General features: G+C 43.0%; 1 protein-coding gene across 5 annotated transcripts; it reads left to right on the forward strand.

The window, feature by feature from the left end:
* The first annotated feature begins 1,803 nt into the window (after window positions 1-1,803).
* Window positions 1,804-26,251, forward strand: Ccp110 (centriolar coiled-coil protein 110). Of its 5 annotated transcripts, none has more exons than XM_021168554.2 (16): window positions 1,804-1,995; window positions 3,342-3,484; window positions 4,629-4,783; window positions 6,775-6,903; window positions 10,214-11,861; window positions 13,197-13,327; window positions 14,045-14,207; window positions 14,750-14,889; window positions 15,248-15,364; window positions 18,509-18,610; window positions 19,058-19,174; window positions 19,801-19,874; window positions 20,847-20,909; window positions 21,566-21,625; window positions 22,058-22,143; window positions 24,424-26,251. In XM_021168554.2, exons 3-16 carry the CDS (start codon window positions 4,643-4,645, stop codon window positions 24,474-24,476), a joined length of 3,024 nt encoding a protein of 1,007 aa, XP_021024213.1. In that variant the 5' UTR covers window positions 1,804-1,995; window positions 3,342-3,484; window positions 4,629-4,642; the 3' UTR covers window positions 24,477-26,251. The 5 variants fall into 5 exon arrangements, with proteins under 5 accessions (XP_021024213.1, XP_021024215.1, XP_021024216.1 ...); XM_021168556.2 differs by having other exon boundaries at window positions 13,200-13,327; XM_021168555.2 differs by having other exon boundaries at window positions 1,979-2,042.

Genomic DNA, 26,251 nt, shown 5'->3' on the forward strand with positions numbered 1-26,251 from the left:
TTCTCTGTATAGCCCTGGCTGTCCTAGAACTCACTTTGTAGTCCAGGCTGGCCTCGAACTCAGAAATCCGTCTGCCTCTGCCTCTGCCTCCCAAGTGCTGGTATCAAAGGCGTGCGCCACCACTGCCCGGTGTATTCTCAGTTTTTAATCGCTGTGCCTGCAGAGCCAAGCTAGCAGGTTAAGTAAATGTTTGTTCCTTCCTCACCTGCTCAAAAAGAAAAGGCAGGATGCCTTGGCAAAGGTCACATAGCCTTGACCTTTTCAAGGTCAACTGCGTTAGTATCCAGTGTGGCTTTTTGCATAATAAAGAGCTGGGGTAGAAGGACTGACAGAGGCAGAAGACATGGAAGTAGAGCAGAGAACTATAATAGCAGAGAACATGGCTTGAGTTAGATGTGCTAACCGAGAGACTGCCCCAGCAAACAAGCCAACATCCTTATACTATACACAAATCTCCAAGTCTTTATTATTAAGCTCTAAGTGGAACCCCCACCCCAAAGCCCCACATTACATTGTCCTCAAGATTAACAGAACATTTCTGGACCTTGGACTCCATTTCAGGGCTCATTCACTGCTATGGGGCACTCTTGTCTCTGTCAACTTTGTCCCTCACACCATGGTTCCCTCATGCCACCCCTTCTTGAGGAACTGCCTCTGTTAAAGCCTTTGCCTGAGAGCTCATTCTCTTTGTCCCAGTGTGTTTCACTGGGATAGTGCTAGTGGGACAGACCTCACCTCCTGATATCTATCATCCCATGATTCCTCTGCCTCCAGCTCTTAGCCTACTTTTTTATTTTTATTTTTTTGGATGAATGTAGATATGTAGAGAGAGATACATATGTATATATGTACATGTGTATAGGGAGACCAGAGATATCCATCTCTGTTGGGTATCTTTTTCAGTCAATTTCCACCCTAAATTCTGAGGATCTCATTGAAACTGACTAGAATGGCTGGCCTGAGATCGCCAGGGAGCTCCTGTTTCTACACCCCCAGGACTGGCAATTATAATTTCTAGCCAGGACTCACAGCCTTTTTAGGGGAGTGTTCAGGCTCTGAACTCAGGTCCTCATGCTTGAGTGGCAAATGCTTTAGTGACTGAGCATCTCTCTAAACGACCCTTTCCTCCTATTAGAGATTTTTGTACCAGGTGCAGTATAAGAGTTTTCTCTGTTACACCTCACAACCACTCATGGTAGGCTCTTTAAAATTCCCACTATACATAAATAAAATAAGCACCAGGAGGACGGCAAAGCCCAGTTATAGAATGGAAATGGTGTCATTAAATCAAAAAAGCTCTTAGTGAGTAATTTAGGTAAGAACTAACAAAAAATATTGGTGGATTTTTTTTTTTTTGCCAACTTGAACCTGTTACCTTTTCCTCTGGATATTCCCCACAACTGATCTGCAAAGAAGTACAAATATATTAAGGCTTTGAGTTGCTGTCTGTGGTTCAGCCACATTTTTTCATTTATAGGGAAAACATAGGTGAATGTTGTACATTTTTCATCGACCAAACAGGAGGAGACTATCTCTATACAGACAGACAGACAAAAATACCCGACAACTTCCAAGGAACACTTTTGGGGTTTAAGGCCCTGAGGAGAATTTCTATGGTAATTTATAGTCAAAGCCCTTAGTTTGCAGTGAAGACTACTCTTCCCAGCGTGCATCTCGATTGCGTAAAGCTCAAGTAAGCGATTGCTGATGACCGCAGTGCACTTTGGGAACTGTAGTCTATGGAGGCCCAACCGCTTCAACTGCCCGCCAAACAGCCACCGGAAGTACCGGCCCTGAGGGGTGGAGTTGAGCTGGTGGCGGCGGCAGCGGTTGCCAGGATCCCGCGTTGCCGCCTGAGGGACCCATAATATGGCGGGGAGGAGGAGGAGGAGAAGGCGGAGGACCTAGATGCGCTCTGTCTAAACCGACTGAGGCCTTTGCTTATAGAGGAGGCTGGTCCACGGGCAGAGAAGCTGACCGGGCAGTAGGTGTCAGGTGTGTGCAAGAGGACTGGGTTCGTTTTTCTACGGGTCTAGGCTGAGGTGAGACCCGGCATTGGTGTCCCGAGGGACGGAAGGCCGGCGTTCCGGACCGGGCTTGGCTTCCCTCGGTCACGAGCCCTTGAAGGCATCGGGAGTGGGGAGGCGGGAGTTGAGGACCGGGGTCAGGGGGACTTGGAGGGGATGCTTGGATGCTGGCTCCGCCCAGTGAAGCATCCTGCGCTGAGGAGTAGGCACAAGGCATGGGACTTCAGTTTGGTGCCGGAGGTAGTGCAGGAGGAGATGGAGGCGTCCCCTGGGGTGTGCACTGGCCATTTCTAAATTCTGGTTACCACAACCAAAGGCCCATAGGAGCGCTGTTTACTCCAGCTTTGCCACTCTGGGGCATCTGCAGGATAATGTAGCTGGTTCTCTCAGACACCCTTGATACTGTTAAGTGGTTCCTACCCTAAGAGATGGATTTGGATGAGAAAGCCCTTTCTCATGTTTTCAAGTCACTTTTGAGTCTCAGGAAGAACCAAAAATTGTCTCTTCTCCAAGAGTTCACACGGAGGTGATCAAAACACCATTATATCCTCCGTTTGGAAGCAGCTCCCACTTACTGATGCTTCTACTTGTCCTACATACAGTCCTGCGATTGCTGTCTGTGCTTTAGCTTATTGTTTTCTCATAAAATCGCCTTGAGACAGAGCCCCACTTTATAGATGGTGGGGCACCATCTATAAATGAATGTACGAACAGCTAGTATGTCCTTAAACAACATATCTTTCTCCCTTTACAGACGCTATAGGAAGTTTATGTTTGTGGAAACTTAGTGGTAAGCAGCCAGCCTTGGAAGCTGTGTTACCTTCGAGTTTCCTTTCAGTGACATTTCTGAGTACAGGTTATGAATAAGCAGATAGGAGCCATGAGGCTATAGGGTTTGCCAAGAGACTTCCTGGACAAAGGTCACTCATAATTAGGTAGAAATGGAGTAGAAAAGGCATGCCTGGACCTGCTGAGGCTGGTGTGAATATAAGTGGACCATGGACCAGTAATGCCTGATGCTAAAGTATGGGGTGGTAGGTTTGAGGTTGGGATCACCTTGTCATCAAGACTCCCTTAAAATAAACCTTGCTTGCAAGTGGTAACTGGTGTGAGAAATGTAGTGCCCTCTTGCACAATTGTAGAATCCCGGACTCTCTTTTTAATGACTACTTTTGCAATTGAGAGGTACCTAGTTCTCTGGGAATAGAGTTGTTCTCCAAGTTGCCATTCTCCGAATTCTCTTCATTCTGCTAGTCTTGCTTTACATTGCTTGATCTATTTGCCCTAATTAGTTTATTCAATAATTGTATTAAGTGCCTACCACGTGCTGACACCATTGTGTGTCATGGCGAATCAGTGAGCAAGACCGAGAAGGTACCTGTTCTTATGGAGTTTACATTTTGGTGGAAGAAGATACACAAAACTCCGGGAAATAGACGAGATCATTTCAGATAGTGGTAAGTACTCTGGGAACTGGGAGACATCAAGGTGGTGTGCTAGTGATTGATGTGCTAGGGGGATTAGGATGGGCTGAATGGAGAAGGCCTCTTTGAGGACAGGGCATATACGCTGAAACTGAAGGTTAGGAAGGTCCAGTCATGCGCTGGATCTTCTGGAGCGTTCTCCAGTCTCACATGAGCACTGGAGCTTGAATGTCCAATTCATCGTCACGCTGTACGTTACTCCGTTACTGTAGCTTTGCAGTGTGTAGGGGTATGTGTGGACCACTCAAGGGAAGTGGATGACTCTCTGCAACAATGGGACATCTCTCTCTGATGCTGTTAGAAGAAAAGTAGAACTAATAATGGCAGTTTATGCCCTTAACCTTACCAGACTGTTGAGTTTCTCTCTTCCTGTGCATAAGCACAGAAATTATATAACATCATCTTTACTCTCTTTAATAGTAAATACAAAGGGTGTATTTTTAAAAAGTAGTTTAGCAGAAATGGATTTATTGGGACTTTTCTTATTTCTTACCTACTAGGAATTTTGGTTAAGATACTGTGATGTGAGTTGTTAGAGTTGTGCCGGAAAGTGGTCTGTTGCTTCTTAGTCTTGTGTTTAAAAAGTGAATGGAAGCCTGCAAACTGATCTCAGCTCTCTAGAGAACCAGTTATTTCTTTGAAGTTGGATCTTCCTGTGCACCAATGGAACAAATATAAGCCTCAGAACAGAGAGAAGTTCTAGCTTGTTATGATTATGATAATATTTCTTTTGTTATTTTCCCTTGCCTTACCGGAGCCAGGGTTGCACAATGTTATGCAAAACAGGCATCAGTAAATACTTAGCACATGCTAAAAAAGAAGGCATAGGCTGGCTAATCCTTCAGGTCACCTGGGATTTTCATAACCCCAAAGTTTTCTAGAGATTGTGAAATTGCTGGGCTGATTGTTTGAAGTTGCCTAGTGACCTCTCAGGCTTTCAACTATAAAATAAAGTTAATTAATAAAATCTCCAGAGTCAGGAGATTTAGTCAGTTGGTGTCTGTGGCATCAAAATGAAGCCTTAAGATGAACAGACAGAAAATTCCAGGAAGTGTTTAAATATGCCAGTACTCTTGTTTTGTCAGCACACGACTAAGAGCAATTTTCTTTCTCCTAGTGTGCGGTTGGAAGATGGAGGAATATGAGGAGTTCTGCGAGAAAGCACTTGCCCGAGCTCAGGAAGCATCGCTGTCCACGGACAGCTTCCTACCCGCTCAGGCAGAAAGTGTCTCACTCATCCGTTTCCATGGGGTGGCTGTACTTTCTCCACTGGTAAACTTAGTAATTATTTATGAACGATTTCTTCCATTCTCAAGCATGTGTACACATGAGAGTAGGTGCTGGAAGAGACCAGAAGAGGGCTTCAGACCCCCTGGAACTGGAGCGATGGGCCACAGAGGAGCTTGGAACTCAGCTTTGGTCCTCTGGGGAGCACTATGCTCTAAGTCGGAGTTATCTCTCCTCCCCTATTTGTTTTAAAATAACTTTTAAAATCTAGTGAACAACTAACGCAGCTCACTGAAAATCCAATGGAAGATTTATAAACAGCTGATGAGATGCCTAATGTTTTTTATAATCACAGAAATACAATACAAATGAGTTAGCATTTTTTTTTTGCCTACTAGATTTGCAATGATCTCATAGGATTTCATGTTTTCATGTTGTGAGGAAAATGAAAGTTTAATGCACTTTTATCAAAAAGGTCCGCTTATTTTTTGGTAAGCAGTTTGGCAGTGTTCATCAAAATTTAAGTGTTTATAACTCTTGACTCAGCAATTCTATTCAGGAAGAATATCTTACAGATGTGTTCAAATAAATATATACAAGTTATAACAACATAAAATAGCAAAAGATTGCTGGGTGTGGTGGCACATGCCTTTAATTTCAGTACTTGGGAGGCAGATCTTTGTGAGTTTCAGGCCAGCCTAAGTTTACAAAGTGAGTTCCAGGACAGCCAAGGCTGTTACACAGAGAAACCCTGTCTCAAAAATAAAAAAGAAAATAAAATAGCAGAAAGATTAATTACTAACCCAAATGTCCATTAATAACGGACTTTAACTATATCCATTGTTATAAACTTCATGTTCCTATTAAAGTGAATAAGGTAGAGCTACAAGTGCAAGCATAGAAGACTGTCCTGTGCTGGGATAGTGGAACCTTGGCCTGGGTTTAAATCAGTTTGCCATTCTCCTGCTGGGCAGAACTTGTGGTCCATTTCATTAACTGTTAGAATGGGAACACAGACAGTGAGTGCCGATGATGCTCATGATGCTCTTTGGGAGTTAAATTAATTCATGCAAAATGCTTAGGCTTGTCCCTGGGTCATAGGTGGCACTTAGTATATGCAAATCTCAATCATTTGCAGCTTCTCAAAAGTGGTATGTTCTTTCTCTGGCAAGGGGTAAGGGAATAGAGGATAGTAGAGAAGATACATTTATTATCATAGTCAATTTGATGTTATTTTTAAGTGTGACCATATTTTAAATCAGAACGTTAAAGAACTTCTAAATTTATTTTTGTTGTAAAAGATCCACATTTTCTGCCAGCACATTGTAATGAGTGTTGTAGCACTGTGGTTGGAAGGGAACACAGTGACCACCCATACCCCACCACTCAGTTCACTCTAAGGTGACATCTTTGGATACATCTTAAAGGACGTAGAGAAGTGATGTGTAGGGTCAAGGTAAAAGCTGAAGACTGGAGGTGAGACTCACATCAGCAGCTGTCAGGTAGAAGCTGCAGCGGGAGCTCCCTCATTCTGTCTGTCTGTCAGTATTTGAGAATCGAGCAGGGTACTTTTCCTTTGAGCTTGATTCAGCTGACAGTAAGCTGCATTCAGTGACATGCAGAGGTCATATGTGACAAAGCTCCTCGAGTCTTTTTTTTTTTTTTNTTTTGGTTTTNGTCTTTTTTTTTTTTTTTTTTTTTTTTTTTTTTTTTTTTTTTTTTTTTTTTCTTTTGGTTTTTCAAGACAGGGTTTCTCTGTTTAGCCCTGACTGTCCTGGAACTCACTCTGTAGATCAGGCTGGCCTCGAACTCAGAAATCCACCTGCCTCTGCCTCTGCCTCCCGAGTGCTGGGATTAAAGGCGTGCGCCACCACGCCCGGCTTCTGGAGTCTTAATATATAGGTTACTTCTCCATGACACTCACATGAAGTCCTCGAACTTCAGACACTGCTCTGATGCTTCATACAGCATTTTGGTTGTTCTGATTCAAAGCTGGCCAATTTGACTCTTTTACCATTGAATTGCGTGTCTTGTAGCTTACCATTGAGAAGAGAAAGACAATTCAAGAGGAAAAGCAGAAAGCCCTTGATGTGCAGTCAAGAAAGCAGGCCAACAGGAAGAAAGCCTTACTGACTCGCGTCCAGGAGATTCTGGAGAATGTTCAGGTGTGTCATCAAACTAAACTCTTCTAGATTGAAATGGAGACATCAGAAGTAAACACTGACGACAGCTTTGCAGACAAGCTGACCAAGTATGCCTTATTGTTATGATGTGTTTGAGTGTAATTTGTTGGAGAGAATCCATTTGTTTGTTAGTACTGCCCAATACTTGAATCAGAGAGGGTCCTTAGACAGTAGCACTATACACTGGATATAATTGCTTATTGTCTGTCTTGTGACTCCAAACTGAATTCTCAGTGTCAGAGATGATAGACACTCCATTGTCTATTGTGGTTAACCCTGCACTAATCAGACTCAGTAAGTCTCACCTCGAGTCTTCAGCTTCTACCCTTGTCACTACCCGTCACTTCTCTACGCCCTTTAGGATATGTCCAAAGATGTCACCTTAGAGTCATCTGAATGGTGGAGTATGGGTGGTCACTGTGTTACCTTCTTCTTATTCTCTGCTAAAGTAAATAACTGCCTTCAAATGTGTGTACATGTGTGTGTGTACATGTGTGTGTGCAAGTGTGTACAAGTGTGTGTATATGTGTGCGTGTGTGTGTGTGTGTGTGTACATGTAAGAAAATTTTGGTTTTAGGTATGGAAAAATGTCATCTGGATTAAACAAATAGGCTGGCCTACATATATCTCCAGATTGAAACTGAAATTAAACAATAATATCTATAACCTCTTATGATTATTTTTATTTAAATTAATTCAGATTTGTGTAAACAGTTTGTTTATGATTTGGGTCATTTCATACTAAAAAGAAACACGGGTGATTTAAGTGGAAAAAATAATTTCTGCCACACATAGCACTTTTGTTTTTTTGTAATTTTGGGGTTTGTAGTTTGCCTCTGTGACTCCTGCTGGATGGCCATGGGTAGTGAGCCTTACTTAGGGTATTGGTTCTGATTGCCGCCTTCATTTACCTGTGGGGTCGTAGGTAGTGTGGGTGGTAGATTTTAATTTGCAGATTTTAGCTGCTGTCTATATTGGTTAGTGTACAGTAGTTTATTGACTTACTGGTTACTACAACAAAAATGCCAGTGCTCTGGATCTAGTCCATGGAGAGATGAAATTGCTATTAGCTGAGTCTACTAATGAAATTACTCTTGAGTCCCAGAACTTTCTGTTTAGAAAAGGATACATAATGTCAGCTATAAGGAATTCCTTATATAGACAGGGATTTCATGGACTACAGATATTTGGAGGGCCTCTTTCCTCTAAGAAACTTATGATTCAGTTATAGACTTAAGTTTTTAAATTTAGTTTGTCTAACCTAAGGCACATTTTACTGGTATACTAAAAACATAGCTGTTGAGAGAGAATTAAAGATCTGAGCTATGCAAGGTTCCATGGCAGAGTAGTCCGTGTCACTTAAGCCTGGGAGCGTGTTCGTGGGCCCCAGGAATATGCACTTCTTTAGGTTTATTTTCATCCTGAGGTTGTCACCAAGTACACTTGTATTGTTTACCACCCAGTACCTGGAGATCATTATGTGTCTTATGGGACTTATAAGGTGAAACTCAAGTGCCATATAGTCTAGCAAAACAAAACAAAACAAAACAAAACAAAACAAAAGCCCATAAAAACAACCCCTCCAGATTTTTAGTATTCAGGATGTAATGAGCTCTCACTTTTTCCTACTTGGTCTCTGAGGTCCACATCATGAGTTGTTCTCATCCTACTGTGTCTGTCAGCTGCTGACCTACTTGTCTGAAAACATACAGCTTGCTGTCTTCACTGGCTGTCACTGATCTGATTAAAGTTGGCTTTGTGAGCTGAGTTCTAAGTTGAAAATTTCTAATTGTTAGAAACATAAACAACATGGATGAACTATCATTTACTCCAGAAACATCCCATCTTATGGGGAGGGTTGTTTTTAAGCCAACACGGTTTTTTCTAGCTGGTATCCATAGAGGGGTCACAGAGAGAAAGATCCTCAGATCCTCAGCAAGGTAGAGGTAGGGTGCTTATCTCGGAACCAGAGCTCCTCAGAGTGTTTTTTGTTTTGTTTTTGAGTCAGGGTCTTACTAGGTCGCCTTGTATAGACATGTACCTGCTGCCTTCTGCCTCTGCCTCAGTGAGTTCTGGAATTAAAGGGGTGTCTACTATTCCCAGCTAAAATTAAAAAAAAAAGTCTCATTTATATATTTTGCTTGTATATATATTTGTGCATCATGTGTGTGTCTGGTGCTGTGCAGGCCAGAAGAGAGCATTAGGTCTCCTAGAACTTAAGTTAGGAATGGTGAGCTGCATTGTGTGTGTTGGGAGAATACAACTTGGTGCCCCTGCTGGAGCAGCAAGCATCTTAATTTATGAGCTATCTCGCTAGCCCCTCATAGGGAGTTTTCAGGAGATTTTGAATAAGCATATGGGAAGCAGGAGTCTTAGTGATGTCTTAAACACATTGTCTTTGTTCTCTAAGTAACTGTGTAAAACATTTACTTCCTTGGCACTTATTGCACGTCATTACTGTTGGGTGATGACTTGTCTTAGGAATAGTTGCTGGTAGTAAGAGTAAAACCAGAAGGGAGTTCAAAAGACATAGCTTTTATCCCAGGGTTAAATTGAACATGGATAAATTGTGTATATGTGTGTGCATTCATATTATCTTTTCCCTTTAAGTAAACAGGCTAGGATAACCCATATATTTCTTCTGTGGTGGTTTGATCTCCATGCAGTTAAGGATATAGAAATTGATATATATGCAGTTAAGGATATAGAATTGATCTATAGAATAGAAAGGATATAGAAATTGAATGTATTTTATTTGTCTTTTGTCTTTTTGAGACAGTTTCATTCTGTAATTAGGCTGGTCTTGAACTTAAAGCAATCCTGTTTGAGTCTTCTGAGGGCTCAGGTGACAGGCATGAAAGATCCTTTGTGCTCTCAAATGTCAGAACTCTAAATCTTCCCTTTCTACTTAATTTTAGAAAATAGTGAAATCTAAGGCTTTTTTGAGGTGGGGTACACTTTTAATCTCAGTGTTTGGGAGCCAGAGGCAGGAGGATCTCTGAGTTCAAGGCTAATCCTGTTTTTATAGGGAGCCTGTCTTAAAAACAAAACAACTACAACAAAACCCCAAAGGCTATGTTTGTTTGTTTTATAATGAAGAAATACTAATTTTTTTTTTTTTTTTCGAGACAGGGTTTCTCTGTGTAGCCCTGGCTGTCCTGGAACTCACTTTGTAGACCAGGCTGGCCTAGAACTCAGAAATCTGCCTGCCTCTGCCTTCCAAGTGCTGGGATTAAAGGTGTGCGCCACCATACCCGGCTAGAAATACTAATTTTTAAATGTCCCTTTTCAGGTTAGAAAAGCACCAAATGCCAGTGATTTTGATCAGTGGGCAACAGAAACCATTTACTCTAATCCAGAAGTCACAGACTTGAATGTTCCTGTTACAGTTCCAAACAGCTTGCCGAGCCCCACCAAACACTGTACTTCAGTAAAGCTTGAAAAGATAACTGGACTTTTGCCCGTGAATAATGAGGACCAACAAACCCCTAAGAGGGTGGGGCTGCCTGGAGACTCAGAGGTGTCTGGTTCTCTGAGGCAGTGTGAGAGTCCAGAAAGCAGGCAGGCAGAAGATGGAGCTGCTCTAAGGCTTTCTTCAGCAAGCCCGCAGGAGACCGTCATTTCTGATGGTCCCCTCTTAGGAAAGGAAGAACAGGATTCATCATGTTTGGCTGAAGTCACTCCAGATCCCTACATAATGAGCCTTCAGAATCTAATGAAGAGGTCAAAGGAATACGTGGAAAGAGAACTGTCTAGCCGGAGTCTGAGAAGTAGTTTAAAGAGAAGTGTTAATGAAACGCATTCAGACAGAGAAAACGATGCTGCTAAGGCTATCGACTGTGTAAAGGAGAAGGCCCCACCCATGCCCATAGGCAGGCACTGTGGCTCTGCCATCCCTGACAAACCAAGCCTTAATAAGTCAAATGTTCTCCTCCAAGGTGCTTCACAAGCAAGCAGCATGGGCACGGCAGGTTTAGCTAGCTTTTCTAAGATAGACCTGCCTGCAGGAGCTGCTCCTCCCACTGCTCCAGATGCCGGATCAGATTTTACAGTTATTCCTACCTTTGTTACTGAAAATAAAGTTAAAAGTCTTAAAGGTCCATATGCCAAATTACCTAGTCCAGAGCCAAGTATGAGTCCTACAATGCATCGGAGGCATTCTCGGTCATCATCAGCATGTCAGATCCTTATAAACAACCCAGTAAATGCCTGTGAGCTGAGCCCAAAGGGAAAAGAAGAGGCAGTGGATAGAACCACTCCAGCTGCTGCTGAAACAACAAATGAATCTGAAACTGTGCCAAAGTCACCGACTGATTTGACAGGGGTTTGTTCAAGTAATGTTTCTGCTACCAAAATCACTTCTGATAGCGCAAGAGAGATGGTCGTGGGTAAGCCAAGTCCGGTGCATCAGGCTTTAGGAACTTACTTAGGCAATAACGTCACTGTTGAGCGGTCTGCTATGGAAGGTCCCTTCATACCTGATGACAGGGGAGCCCAGAAAGTGGACGGTACTTGTATGGCTGTGCCCAAGTTGCATGAACTGCAACCCAGTGGTCAGTGTGTGTCAAGTCAAACCTTGGAAGATGTGTGTGAACTCAAGTCAGCCAGTATGCTAGCAAAGAACTGCAGCTTACCAATGGGACTGAATAAATCTTACGATGTGAAACACCCATCTCCCTTACTTACGCAAACCCAGAGTTCCAGACAGCAGATGGACACACCGCCAGTGTTCCGTGGAAGCGAGCAGTTTGTAGATAACAGTTTTGAGAAAGTTAAGAGGAGACTTGATTTAGATGTTGATAGTTTACAAAAAGAAAATTGTCCTTATATTATAACAGCTGGAGTAGCTGAGCAGGAGCGGGACCGTCTGCCGGAAAGAAGATACCCCAAGGGATCTGTCCACATTAACAAGAATAAGATGCTAGAAACTAGCCCCAAAGGTAAGAAACTTAGAAGTGATTTGAAATAAATTGTCCTCTGTATGGGAGGGCACTTAATTGTACCGATCTTACTAGAAACATAGCACCTGCTTACTGCCCTTTGTTAAGGCTCCTGTGGTTTTGTTTGTTTGTTTGTTTGTTTGTTTTTTAAGACTTATTTATTTTATATATGAGTACACTGTAGCTGTCTTCAGACACACCAGAAGAGGGCTTTGGATCCCATTACAGATGGTTGTGAGCCACCATGTGATTGCTGGGAATTGAACTCAGGACCTCTGGAAGGTCAGTCAGTGCTCTAATCTACTGAGCCATCTCTCCAGCCTTGTTAAGGTTTCTTAAGTCAGCCGGGCATGGTGGCGCATGCCTTTAATCCCAGCACTCGGGAGGCAGAGGCAGAGGCAGGTGGATTTCTGAGTTCGAGGCCAGCTTGGTCTACAAAGTGAGTTCCAGGACAGCCAGGCTATACAGAGAAACCCTGTCTCAAAAAACAAAACAAAACAACAAAAAAAACTTAGAGCAAAACAAACAAGCAAACAAACAAAAATCACCTTTATAAGAACCTTAATAAAACCACTCTGTAGGTGGGTGAGGTGACACAGTCATTTAATCCCAGCACTTGGGAGGCAGAGGCAGGTGGGGCTCTACATATGAAACCAGCCTGCTAAGGCCACATAGTGAGACTCTCTTTCCAAAATAATAAAAATATGCCCTTCCCCACTCCCAAAACAGTTGGTACCCAGGGAATAATCACCTTGCGTCCTCTGAGTAGAGAACCATGCGTGGGTGAAGGCTACCTCAGTGAATGCCAGAGACCACGAACCCACTGCCAAGCCAGGTGGTAGTGTTTAGTGAACATACAGGATGTGGCTGGTCATGCAAGTGGCTGGATCACTGTGAGAGTAAGTGAGGAGGCGGTGGCACAGGGTGGCTGCAGCTGCCCACGGCCCCTGTGCCTCTTCCCTTAAAGAGTTCTTGTAGTCAAGTGGACTCTTACTCAATGGCGCTGTTGAGCTGAGGGGCTGTGGTTCAAAGGTGTTTTACTTCTCTGTGCTCTCTTCAGCTCAAGGAGCACATCTTAACGCTGGCGGGAGACGGGTAGCCTTGGAGCTCTGTTGACTGAGTGGGGAGGCAAGGAGGTGCAATGCTGTTCTTCTGAGTAGCGGGAAAGAAGGGGAGAGGCCAGTGAGGATGGTGCACTGGGGAACTGGCTATGTCTGACCTAGGTTATGTGAGGAATACCCTCTGGTCAGAAGCATAGCTCAGGTTGATGGCAAAAAATATGAACTGTTGGACCCGCAATGAGTTTTCTCAATTTAAGCACACATTTCTTCTCAGAAGGCCAGGAACTACTGAAAAGCAAGATGTTAGCTTTTGAAGAAATGCGAAAGAGACTAGAGGAACAGCATGCCCAGCAGTTGTCACTCCTCATAGCTGAGCAGGAGAGGGAGCAGGAGCAACTGCAAAAGGTGAGGCACTGAGATGGGGCGGCCAGCAGTCAGGTTAGTCAGTGTGTGATCTGGGCCATGTGCGTATACTGACAGTTTCCCTCTGTGTATCGTATTTTGAGGTGGTCATTGAGCCTGATATGTAGATAATATTTTGTTGTCAGAATGTGAAATCTAACATTTAGGTCCTCACCTAAAAGCCGCTGAGTAATTTGTGGAAGGGCACCTTATTGAATCCTTCATTCAGAATTGCTAATATTTTGAAAGGTATTTTAAAAAAGATGTTGAATATACATTTTCAAGAATGATATCATAAAGATACTCATTTTGTGATTTTTTTTTAAAGATTTATTTATTTATTATATGTAAGTACACTGTAACTGTCTTCAGACCTCCAGAAGAGGGAGTCAGATCTCGTTATGGATGATTGTGAGCCACCATGTGGTTGCTGGGATTTGAACTCGGGACCTTTGGAAGAGCAGTCGGGTGCTCTTACCCACTGAGCCATCTCACCAGCCCTTGTTTTGTGATTTGTAATCCCATTTTAAATTCAACTTAAAAATGAAAAACTCTACCATTTTAAAAAGTGAAATCAGCTGAACCAGTTATCATAACTTTGAGGGAGGACTTGAGATAAACAACAATGTACTCTGCACTACACACACTTTCAGGCTAAGCCAACAGTGGCATTATTTCAGATACCATTAAAGGATGCTGTCCTACATGGTCAACTTGCAGGAAATAGAAGAGCAGGAGAAGATGCTGAAGGAGAAGGCAGTTACGACGGACGTTTCTGACTTGAACAGTGCACTGGAGCTAGAGTGGAGAAAAAGAACCGATTCTGCTTTGCTAGAAACCATGCTGTCCCAGGTGGACTCACTCCAGACTTCCAACAACTCTGGTAGACTTTTAAGAATTGTTTTCCTCTTGACAGTTATTGTGCAGTGAGCTATTTTAATCATAGGTTTCTTCTGGTAATTTAATGCCCATCCCACCCCCCATTTGCCTGCTGTTTAGTAGCCATGAAAAATGACATGATATGGGATCTAAGGGCACAGAGCAGGTGTCCTTGAGAGGACTCACCATAACAAGAGCAGGCGGTTGGGCCCAGAGCCCGGCCCCTCATTCATGCAGCAGGTGCCATGCTCAGGTGAGAGCAGCTAGCTATCTCCTGAGTGGTTTGGAATTACCTCTAATTCCCCAGCAGCAGGAAGATCTTTTCACAGCATCAGTTATCCTGAGTTCTGTTTGTCTTGAAAAGCTCCATCTGGCACAGAAGCTGAATGTCCATGGATATTTCATGTCTGCGTTTGGCTCGGTCTCTGAGATGGCTGTTATTCGAGTGTCACAATGTTTATTACAGCATTTCGCATATTCTGATTATCTGACATTCAGTATGATGCCACAGATCACTAGACTAGTGTGTACTGTGTGTTTCTCTAGGCTTCATAACTTCTGCCCTGCAGTACAGCTTCGGCTCTGCAGGTGAAGCACCGTTCTACCTCTGGGGATCACTGACGAGTGGCGTGACCAGAGTCTCAGGAGCAAGGCCTTGTGGACGGGCCCAAGCTAAATGGTCTCAGGTGGGAACCTTGATATATGTCTGTCAGTTTCATTTACATGTTTGTGTATTGGGGTGGGGCTTGCATGTCACAGCATAAGCATAGAGGGTAGCTTGTGGGAGTTGGTTCTTTCTGTCCACCATGTGGGTCCTCGGGCCTGGTGGCTGGTGGTTTTATTTACCGAGCTGCTCATCAGACCAGTTTATCTTTTCAAAGAGCTATGTTTTAGGTTGTATACTGAACATGAGTTTTAATATTTTTGGTACAGATGAAACTCCATGAGCAAATGTCTAGGAAGGAATGTTAGCTGGTGATAGATTGAGTCATAATTAAGTATGGTGCTAGGATTCTTACAGCATTGTTTCTAATTTCTTTCTAGGTTTTTAATCCAGAAATACAAGCAAAATTTAATAAAATAACTGCCGTGGCAAAAGGGTTTCTTACTCGTAAACTTATGCAAACAGACAAACTGAAGCAGCTCCGACAAACTGTAAAAGTAAGGTTACTGAAATTCCTTGTTTTTCACTTCATTTCAGTCTTCTGACAGCTGAGCTCAGGATCCAGTTCAAATGTCTTTAATTATTGTAATTTAGTTGATTTCATAAGTCTGATTACTTAGATGTGTTTTCCAGAGTACTTCCCCCTCCCCCAATAAAGTTGTGTGTAGAATGTTCATTTCAGGCATAACATGGCCGCTGCACACTTATTTCTTTGTGTGTGCCTGTGTGTGTGTATGTCCCACAGGCAGACATGGGGTGTCCTCACCGTCACTCTCCCCCTTACTACCTTAAGAATCTCTCACTGAGCGTGCAGGTGCCCTGATGGCCAGCAGGTTGAGACAGTTTCCTGAGCCTGTCTGGCCTAGCACTGGAGTTACAGGCCACGTGATCACGCCTGGGTTTTTACATGTGTATTGCAACTTTGAACCCATGTTCACTTCTGTGCACAAGAGTGCTCTTGCCTCCTGGGCCGTCTGTCTACCCAGTCCTGGCGAACTCTTGAACTTACAGTTGTGATTATTTGCTTAAAACGTGTTTAGGATTAGGTCCACGAGCACCCTGTCATGAAGATGGACTGCTGGTAGGCCCCGCCTCTCCCTGTGGATTTATTCAGTTAATGGTTGGCAAGAGAGGGAGAGACATTTCCCTCCTGCTGCAGTCACTAGTAAGGCCCCCTTGCTCTTGTGGCAGCCCTAATGAAACTCACTGGGCCACTGAAAGAAGGGGCATGAAATTAGGAGAGGAGCCTGTGAGGAAAGGGGGCCGGGAGTGGCAGGAGGGGAGGGAACCTGAGAGGGTCACAAGAGTGTGAGTATAATCAAAATATATAATTAATATATTCAGGATGGCTCAGTGGGCAAAGGCATCTGTCACCAAGACTGACAACCTAAGTTCAGTCCTTAGCATCCACACAGAGAAAGAGCAGTCCTCTAACTTCTGCACATGCACTGTGGTACACCCCTGTAGGAATACACATTTAAAAAAAAAAAAGTAAGAAAAAAGTAATTAAAAAAGAAAACCACTAAAACCACTTGTGTGTGTGTGTGTTTTGAGACAGGGCTGGCTTCTCTATGTAGCCAGCCTACACAGAGGCTGTCTACACAGAGATGTCCTAGAACTTAACTTTGCCTCCCAAGTGGCCCCACATTTCTCTTTTAAAGAGTGAAGCTGGAGAGATGGTTCATCAGTTAAAAGCACTGGCTATTCTTCCAGAGGACTGGGGCTCGGTTCCCAGCATCCACATGGTGGTTCACAACTGCCTGTAACTCCTGTTCCAGGGGTTCTGACACTCTCTGGACATCATGGGCACTGCACACACGGGGTGCACTTGCAGGCAAACATTCAGGCATATAAAATAAATCTTTTTTGAAGAAAAAACAAGAGCATCCTAACATAGAAGCCCTATGTGTATGAGATCAGCTAGCACAAAGGTAAAACAGCTTTTTACCATCTCAAGTGCTTTGAGAACCTTCCCCAGTTCTATTTGTTCTGTTAGAGAAAACTAGTCAGAGAGGTGGGAAATGAAAGCCTCCACCCCAAGAGGCCGCAGCAGAGCAGGCTATACCCAGACCAGGGTACAAAAATTAGCTCGTGCCAGGGGTGGGCATGTGACTACCATCTGCCAAAAGGCTCATGGAGATGCCTGGGTTGATTAATTTGGGCCTCGTCCCTGTGAGAGAATAATAGAAGTAGGGATCCCCTGAGGTCTTGGGTCTTTTAGGGCCAAGGGTATCCTGGGGCCCTTGGAGGACATTTCTTAGCTCTTCCTTGTCTCTTTTCCACCCATCCCCTCCACCTCTATGCAGTCACCACACAGCCTCTGGCTCACAGAGTGTGCACACAGTGAAGAGGGCAAGGTTGGTAGGCCTACCTGGAGGGGAGCTGGCACCGACAGCTTTTTTGTGATAAACTATCTGTGGTTGTATCACCTCTGTGAATAAGGGTTATCATTTCTTCTGCTAGTGACAACTTGATGACTCTCTGGAAGGAGAACTGGTGTGAATGAGTTTTAGAAAATGACCTGGAGAGATAGCTGGAGAGATGGCTCAGTGGTTAAGAGCACTGACTGCTTTTCCAGAGGTCCTGAGTTCAATTCCCAGCAACCACATGGTGGCTCACAACCATCTGTAATGGGATCTGATGGCCTTTCCTGATGTGTCTGAAGAGAGCCACAGTGTACTCATATGCAATAAATAAATAAATAAATAAATAGTTTTTAAAAAGAAAGAAAATGACTTAAATCATCCACTCCTGAGTGGGCAAAGTCACGTTTTTTTTCCACAAAGTATTTATTTATTTTTGGAGACATGGTCTCACTCTAGCCCAAGCTGGTCTCAAACTCATGGCAGCCCTGTTTGAGCCTCTCCATTGCTGGTCCCAGCTATGGGTCGCCATCCCCAGCCTGAGCATTCTTACAGTAGCACAGGCCATCTCACTCATCACGGGCATGCTCCTGCTGCCTTTTATCTGTCCCAGCCCATCCAGACTCTTACAGTGAGCCTCTGTCCCACCCTGAGCTGCATTCCTCTGCTCTACAGCGTGGCTTTTTGATAGATGGGGAAGTCCCCGTAGGTCGAAGCTATAGGACTGGCCCTATAGACCCTGTGTGTACTTCCTTGTCATGCTCCTCCACTGGTTATCCTCTTTATCTTTAGTGTCTGGATGTTGCAGTGGGTGCTACCTCCAGGCCCTGTTTATCACTAGGGACAATTCTAAATTCAGCCGTATGGTCAAGGATTGTGACTGCCTGCCTTTTCACCAGTACCAGAGGTCTTAGATCCTTCAGACTTGGCATTCACTGTAACACACAAATGTTCTCGCAGATGGGCCGTAAAGGTCCTGGACAGCACATGTGAGTTAATAATGGAGGTTCAAATGACTGCTCATCCAGAACCACCTGAGCAGGTCATGTGGCCTTTCCTGACGGAGAGGGTACAGAAGCCAGCCTGGACGGCACAGCTTCAGTGTTTGCGCTCCCTCTGCCATTCTGGGCAGGAGGCGGTAGGGAAACAGGGGGAGGGGCTATGGCTGCTTGATATGTCATCAGTAGTAGTTTTTGTGTTCTTAGTAACTTTTGATGGAGAAAGAATAAAAGGAAACTTCCCAGAAACTGGTTTTGAAAGAGTGTCTTTTTCTCTCAGGACACCATGGAATTCATACGAAGTTTTCAGTCAGAAGCCCCTCTGAAGAGAGGTGTCGTCTCAGCCCAAGATGCTTCCCTTCAGGAACGAGTGTTAGCTCAGGTAGATGCTGCTGCCCTGAAGGGCTGCTGACTGGAGAAATTGGTCAGTTCCTAACTGGAGGCCCAGGGTTAGAAATGTATTTCTCTCTTTGTTTAAACAGGGAAAACTGTTTTTTTTTTTTTTTTTAAAGATTTATTTATTTATTTATTTATTTATTATATGTAAGTACACTGTAGCTGCCTTCAGACACCCCAGAAGAGGGCGCCAGATCTCATTACGGATGGTTGTGAGCCACCATGTGGTTGCTGGGAATTGAACTGGGGACCTTCAGAAGAGCAGTCCATGCTCTTAGCCACTGAGCCATCTCTCCAGTCCGGAAAACTGGTTTTAATGAAAACTTGTATACCTTCTTATTCCAAATGAAAGAAGTACACACAGTATGCACTGTATACTAAATTCTAGCCTCATCTTTTGAGTGTCGTCACTGGTTTCGTCTTTCATGCCTAGTTGCGAGCTGCTCTCTATGGTATTCATGACATCTTCTTCGTAATGGATGCAGCCGAGAGAATGTCAATCCTCCATCATGATCGAGAAGCCCGCAAAGAGAAGCTGCTCCGGCAAATGGTACGTACTCCATACGACTTTCTGCTGGAGAGGCTTTTCTGAGCTTGGGTGACCGAGGCTCTGTGGCATTCCCAGCAGCTCCAAAGCCCGATAGACCCCAGGGTCCCCAGCACCACTGAGCTGTGTAGGGAGCGCCCCAGGAACTGCACAGTGACAGAATCCTGTACTGAAACCTTGGAGGTTTTGTTCTGGTAGCTCATAGGAAACTGTCAACTGCTCCTGATTGAGCTTTCTTAACACTTTTATACAGATTTTGTCATTTTTGAAGTCTGAAAAGTGGTTCCAAATTAATTTAGAACACTGCCTATTTAGAGTGCTGGCTGGCAACCACACACAAAAGTATAAATAGTAATAATTTTAACAGTGCTTAAAATCAGATTACTTAAAAACGTTAGCTAAGTGCCTGGCTGTGGTGGCACATACCCTTAATTCCAGGAATCAGGAAGCAGAAGTAGGCAGATCTCTCTGAGTTCAAGGCCAGCCTAGTTGATAGAGACAGCTTCAGGATAGCCAGGCCTATGTAGAGAAAGGTGTGTGCTGCCACCGCCTGGCTCTGGATTGTCTTAGATCATAACACAGTGTGTTGATTGGTACCCGTCAGCCTGATGCTCCTTTTGTAATTGAAGGATAAGATGAAAAGTCCACGAGTGGCGCTTTCAGTGGCAACACAGAAGTCCCTGGACAGGAAGAAGTTCATGAAGTAAGTTCTGTCTGCTGCTTTATTACCGGCCAGTTAATTCTAGTTATCAGCCCCTCTGTTCCAGAGGAAGTAAAGAGGGACGGGGAGACGGCTCCGTGGGTAAGAGCGCTGGCTGCTTTTGCAAACGACCAGGGTTTTATTCCCAGATGTCCTCTTCTGGTCTCCATAGACACCTCATACACATTCTACACTCACATGTGTTTAGGCAAAATACTCATATGCATAAGGTAAAAATTAGAATTAGAAAGAAATAACAATTCGCTCTCCTGCAGTTGAGCTAAGCTAATAGAAATCCTTCGTTTTCTCTCTCTCTTTTTAAAGACACTATGCAGCCTTTGCTACCTGCAACATGATATAGCCTAATTTGTGATTAAAGGTATCTGCCACCATACTGGGTAGAAATTCCCCTCTAGATATAGAAATTTATTGAAATGATTTATCATTTGATGAATTATCAATTATTATGAACAGCCAGATTGTATGACTGATAGTCAAATAGTTCAATAGTCTCAATAGTTCTTATTTTTTAATATTTAATTATTTCACCATTTGAATAAATTCCCCCTGATATCCGAAAGATATCCTGGGGCAAAAGCTCAAGAGGAAGTATATTTTAGTAACATCATTTAGAAACTTAAAGAAATTTTTAGTTTTATGTGTGTGAATGTTTTGCCAGCTTGTAGATTTGTTCACGGTGTGTATGCTTGGTGTCCACAGAAGCCAGAGAGGGCTTTGGATCCCCTGGAACTGGAGTTAGAGACAGTTGTGAGCAGCTGACAACCCAGTCTAGGTCCTCTGGAAGAGCAGCAGCACTCCCAGGCTCTGAGCCCTTTTCTTGACACTGGTTTTCTCTGTGCTCAGCACAGGCTGTTAGCAGGCCCCCATTAGCGTCTCAGTGCTCTTCTGTCATTTGTTAGCCTGTTCCCTCCCTTCTCAAACAAACATATTGCCCTTGTCTTTACATTGTGGTAGAGTTGCTGAGATGGGAATGCCAAATAAGAAGTTCCTGCTTAAACAAAACCCCTCAGAAACAAGGTAAGAAAAATCACTTCATCCCAGTGAGAGGCTTTGTTTTTGTTTTTGTTTTTATTTTTTAAAGAAAATTGTATGCCTAAGCTTGTTTTTGTTTTGTTTTGTTTTGTTTTTTTTGTTTTTGTTTTTGCTGTGCATCAGCAGACACTCCTGCTGAGCTGGAGGAGCTGAGGCTGGCACTGATATTAATGTCTGGTCCTATTCCTGGCCACATGTGGGTCAGGTCTGAGGTTCCTGGCACTGTTTGCAGGACAGGCCATTTCTGGCAGAACTTTCAGACTACCAGGGAGTCTTCAGTGCTCGTTTAAAGACCTCAGGACACTGACTTTCTGGTTCATACAGTTTGTTTTTCCCTCTTGTACAATGAGTGTTTTGTCTCATGTTTGAGAAGTTGGCATTTGTAAGGCATATCAGAAAATTCTTTAAAGGCACAGGGATTGCATGTGTTGGCTATTGCTCTCCTGCTGAAAACGTGAGGTCTGAGCTCATGGTGAGCCAAGAGTAAGTCCCTTTCTAGTGCTTTAGTCAGGCAGCTCTTCCCCGTGATGGATAGCACTGATGGCTTCTAACCTCACTGTTATCACCTTTCACCCGTTGAGAGAAAGTAGGAAAAGTGGAATTTGTCTTTGGAATTAATTTTGCATTTAATTTGTCAACAGAGTCCTTCAGCCAAACCAAGGACAGAATGCACCTGTTCATAGGCTACTTAGTAGACAAGGGTAAGAATGCCACACATGGGGATGTGAAAGTATTCAAGCCGAGATCAGTACAAGATCTACTCTCTGTGCTGTACTGTGTCCGATTTGTGTGCAGACAGCCCTTGTGCTGCACTGCTGTGTAAATCTCTTAGTTCTCATCTGCATGGGCATGCTTTTACTTCTCATTTCATACCATCGTACTCATTCTGTGTTTTAATATACGCTTCTTTGTCAAGTAAGTTTAGCCTCACCACTGATTCTCCAACCAAGTGTGAAGCAGGAGTCTGGGCTCCTGCAGAAACACAGGTGCGGCTCTCCTGATGGCTGGGTGCGTGTGCGGGATTTCAGTTCTTCTCAAAGCTTACGCTCTCAGTAGTTGATGCTGTGTGCTTGTTTTCTCTGAAGTGCAGACCTTCATGCAAGTGACTGATTAACCTTTTTATATTCAATTAGAACCCCTAAGACTTCAGTGAAGGGGGTTGTGCAAAGTAGACAGAAGCCTTCACAGAGCAGAGTGCCTAACAGAGCGCCTGTGTCAGGTGTGTAGCGATGAATTCCTGGAGCCCGTTCACCAAGGGGCGAGCACAGTCTGCCCTGACTCAGGCGTCACAGTGGGACACGCAGTCTTCCTTGCCATCAGTGTTGGTGTATTCATGGATATTCCTGTTGGTGACCATTGTTTGAGTGTTTTGTGGAGGCCAGGACATCCTATGAGTTAGTCTACCTGTCTTAATGACTAGTCATTTTATGGGTAACTCTGTTTTTAATTTGGAAAGTTTTGTAGAATTATCGAGGCTTACGTAGAATCTTTATATATGAGTAGAAATGGTCATCTCATATCTCATGTGGGTCTGTCCGGCCCCATGGCAGTGTGTTAGCCATGGTTCTGAGACTGTGCATGACCGAAGAATCCACAGTGACTATGCCAGGTGTGTGGGAGGGAGTCCTGAGCTTCCCTCTGTAAGAAGCCTGAGCCAAATCTCCTTATACTCGTCATTTGAATGTTATTCAAGGGTGAAACTAAAACCTGTTTGAAAATTCAATTTATGGTGGCAAGAAAGACAGATTCAGTCTTGAGCTTAGTCAAAACTCTTACCAAATGCTTTGATATTTGTTGGTGTTTTGGTTAAGACGTTTTGATTATGCTCACTGCGTTATGCAGCCCGTTAAAACTACTTTACAATGCTATGCTCTCAACTGCTGCTTTCTGACACTCATAGGCAGCAATATAATCCCCAAATGATGGAGGGAGCTTGACTTAATTCTAGTCTCCCCACTAATAAACTACTAGGCAATGTTTGTAACTACGTGAGAGAGTGGCTTCCTCCAAGTTAGGCAAGAAGAAGCAGTGGTACATAAAGTGACTTTGTTCCCGATCCTTTAGTCTTTCGTGTTATTACTCTTCATTCACATAGGTTCCAAGAGGGACACGCTGGCAGCAAATGTGAGATCGTTATAGACCTTTTGCTTTATAAACCTTTTGCACAAATTCTGTGCACACAATTTGTAATGCCACATGTATCTAGGATATTTTACAAGGTTTTCTTTTGAAATCACTGAGTGACAATCATTGGAGTTGTTTGAGAGTCGGAGCCTGCTTGCTTTAGAGACCGTCAGCTTTGTAAGAAGTCAGACCCAGTCGGCAGCTCTGTTGCTTGTGACATTATGGGCATGCTAGGGTGTTTTCAGCTCTTCTCCTGTGAGTGTTGCAGGCTTCGGTTGCTCTCGGGTAGCTGGACGATCATTGTGGCGTAAGTACTGTTCTGTCCAGTAGCATCGGTTTGCCTCAGTGACCACTTTCCATGGTCTTTCCTCATGCATTTCATCTCATGATTTGTCACTTGTGAGTCTATAAGCAAGGAGGCAAGTGCTCTTTGTACTGAGTAATTGACACTATAAGCAGGAAATCGCCACAGTTAGTAATGTATAATGGAACTCAGTTTTATAGCTATTAAGTTTCATTGCATTGTAGCACAGTAATATAAATATAATCAACATGCATAGTTTTACCTTCCTAAACAAGCAAGATGCCTTTTTATCAATGTTTGAATGTATAGACAATGAAAGCACAGAGTTCTCAGTTTTTTTTAAATTTTACATAAATGGAGAATTTGACATAGTGACTAAAATGCTAATTATCAGTCCACTATTGCTCTTAACAAAATTACCTTACCCTGGCATATTTCTAATGTCTTGGGTTACGTTTTAAGAAAATTTGAAATTATGGCTTGATTTGGTCTACATGAGTATTAAGTATTTTATTAGTAATCGATTTATTTAAAAACCTTGTCTGTTTTTATATGGGAGAGAGGCCCACTTTATAGCCCAGGTTGGCATTGAACTTATAATCTTCTGAGATGGCCTCTGCACGGATGGTCGTAGTTAACACACCCAGTTCCAAACACTTGTTTTTGTCATGTTCAGATAGCATTCTTGTAGGCTGAATTTTCAAGTGCCTAAGGATACTGCACAGCATTTAAAGTATAGTTTCTACAGATTTTCACTCTCGGAGTCTATGCTGGAAGTGTTTTGTGTATGTTAGAGCAGACATTCAGCAGGTCCAAAAACCACTGACCAGAGTAGAGCAGGAACCGATGGGATAGGACAGGAGATGGAGATGAGGTCAGCTGAGTTCTCAGAGCTTCCAGCTCTAGCTCTGTCAGCTGAGGCAGCTGATGGCTGATGCTATGTGACAGTTTCTACCTCAGGATTAAGTTTAACAACATTCATTGCTTAGCTTCATGCCTAGTAACTTACTAAATTACATCACAGAACATTTCTAACTTTGAGAAGTAATAATAATCTTGCTCTATTTTTAGGAGCATATGCAGGAAAAACCCAAAGAAAGCGGCCAAATGTTGCGACAATTTAAGAAGACAGCACTCACTGGGATGAAGCAGGGAGCAGGGCTGCCGCCACCCACATTCCACTCTAGCTGGGGCTTGTGACTTAGCCCTGGACTCTGTTTCTGCAGGCAAGGGACAGCGAGGGCTGAGCATTGGCCTGAATAATCTGGTCAGCTTGGACAATACCTGCCTCATTTCCTATTAATGTTAGTTTGGATAAAAATGATTAGCATTTAGTAATTGCCTCGTTTCTGAGCTTAGCCTATATAAACATACTATATGTGCCCAGAGGTCTACAGTCACCCTTTTTTATAAACATAAAAAGACATTTAGACTTATTTTTACAAATTATTGGAAAGATATCACCAATCGTAAATTAGCCCTAAAACCTAAATTCCATTCATGACTATGTACTAATTGTTGAATTTGAGGAACAAATTAGATACTGTTCTATTCAAAGGGAAATTATTTTAGAAATACTTGATTTTCTAATTTTAAACACCCAGAATCCCATGTCCTTTGACTTGCAGTGTAGCTATCTAGAATGAAACACTTGCCTTGCTAATCCCAAATAAGAAGTGACTGGGTGGGTGGGGGGTTTGCGGGGAGGGGTCTTGGTTTTGGATGGAAGCACACATTCCTGCAGACAACTAGTTGTTTTACAGAAATGTTAGGTTTCATGTGTGTTACTATTAGGTATATATAGGTTAGATTGTGCCCACTGTCCTGGAAGGTGGCAAGTCTAGAGACGATAGCACAATTTTCATGAACATAGCACCAGGGCATGTACTGTGACGGGGCGGCGGAGCGCATGCGGCTAGTTCTAGTCAGTCTATATTGTTTGTTTCTTCAGTCTTCTTTTTCTAGCATGCTTTACATAGGAGAGAATAAAGGGCTATTTAATAAGCAATCCGGATCTCAGAGAACATAGTAATACTGTCTAGTTTAAAGCCTGCAGTAAAGGTACTCAGATGTATGGCTTTCATGACTGACATTAAACACATCAGCCAACAATGTACCAAGAAAACATGATTGTATGACACAGAATGTCACCATAGAATTCCAAAAAGGGCTTTGTGCTTCTCACGTAACATTGGGATTGTGCAGATTTGAACCTTATAACTTGAATTTTAAAGATAGTAGCATTTTGAAGATGCTCTTAATAACCTTTTTAGGAATATGGAGATAAAGATTGTTTTTCTGATTTTCTTCCATCTGAAATTTGACTTTTATACCCAGCCAGAAGTTACAAAATGATGACCCACTCTGGGTATAAACTTGATTTCCTTTGTTGAGACTTACCATTCATTGAAGAGAAAAAGAAGACAGTCAAAAAAGATCCAGGTTACAAAGTTTTACTCATAGGAAAGGTGTACTGCAGTGTTACCTTTTAAGTATGATAAACTGCTTTATCGCTTCAAACACTCAGGACTCCATGTGTATCATTGTGGGCTCTTCAGTAAGGAAGAGGAGCTAAAAGTTCGTGTGTATTAATAGGAATTAGCTAAAGTGAACTCTGTTTTGGAAAGTTACAACTACTTTCAGATTAAGGATGAGAAACTGGAGTGTTTTTGATTTCATGGTAAAAGTTTGTGTGCTTTACATTTGAATGTTCACAGTTTTCTCTCAGAGAAGTGCCAGACACTGTTTTGTGCTTTTGAAGAAGTTTTATTTATATGCATTATTTTTATTGTTTTTACTTTGACTGGAATGTTTATTGTGAACTGTATTTATTTTTATACTTTGATTTTCACTAGTTTTGCTTCTATGTAAAAGTCAAAATAAACTTTTCATCCTAAAG

This window comes from Mus caroli, chromosome 7 (genome assembly GCF_900094665.2).
Source record: "Mus caroli chromosome 7, CAROLI_EIJ_v1.1, whole genome shotgun sequence".
Lineage (NCBI taxonomy): Eukaryota > Metazoa > Chordata > Mammalia > Rodentia > Muridae > Mus > Mus caroli.

What these genes read in the sequence shown, in the direction of transcription:
- Ccp110 (XM_021168554.2), top strand. Translation starts at nt 4,643, where the DNA reads ATGGAGGAATATGAGGAGTTCTGCGAGAAAGCACTTGCCCGAGCTCAG. An exon ending in AGATTCTGGAGAATGTTCAG is followed by an intron (nt 6,904 to 10,213) that starts GTGTGTCATCAA and finishes GTCCCTTTTCAG; the next exon opens with GTTAGAAAAGCACCAAATGC. An exon ending in AGGCTACTTAGTAGACAAGG is followed by an intron (nt 21,626 to 22,057) that starts GTAAGAATGCCA and finishes ATATTCAATTAG; the next exon opens with AACCCCTAAGACTTCAGTGA.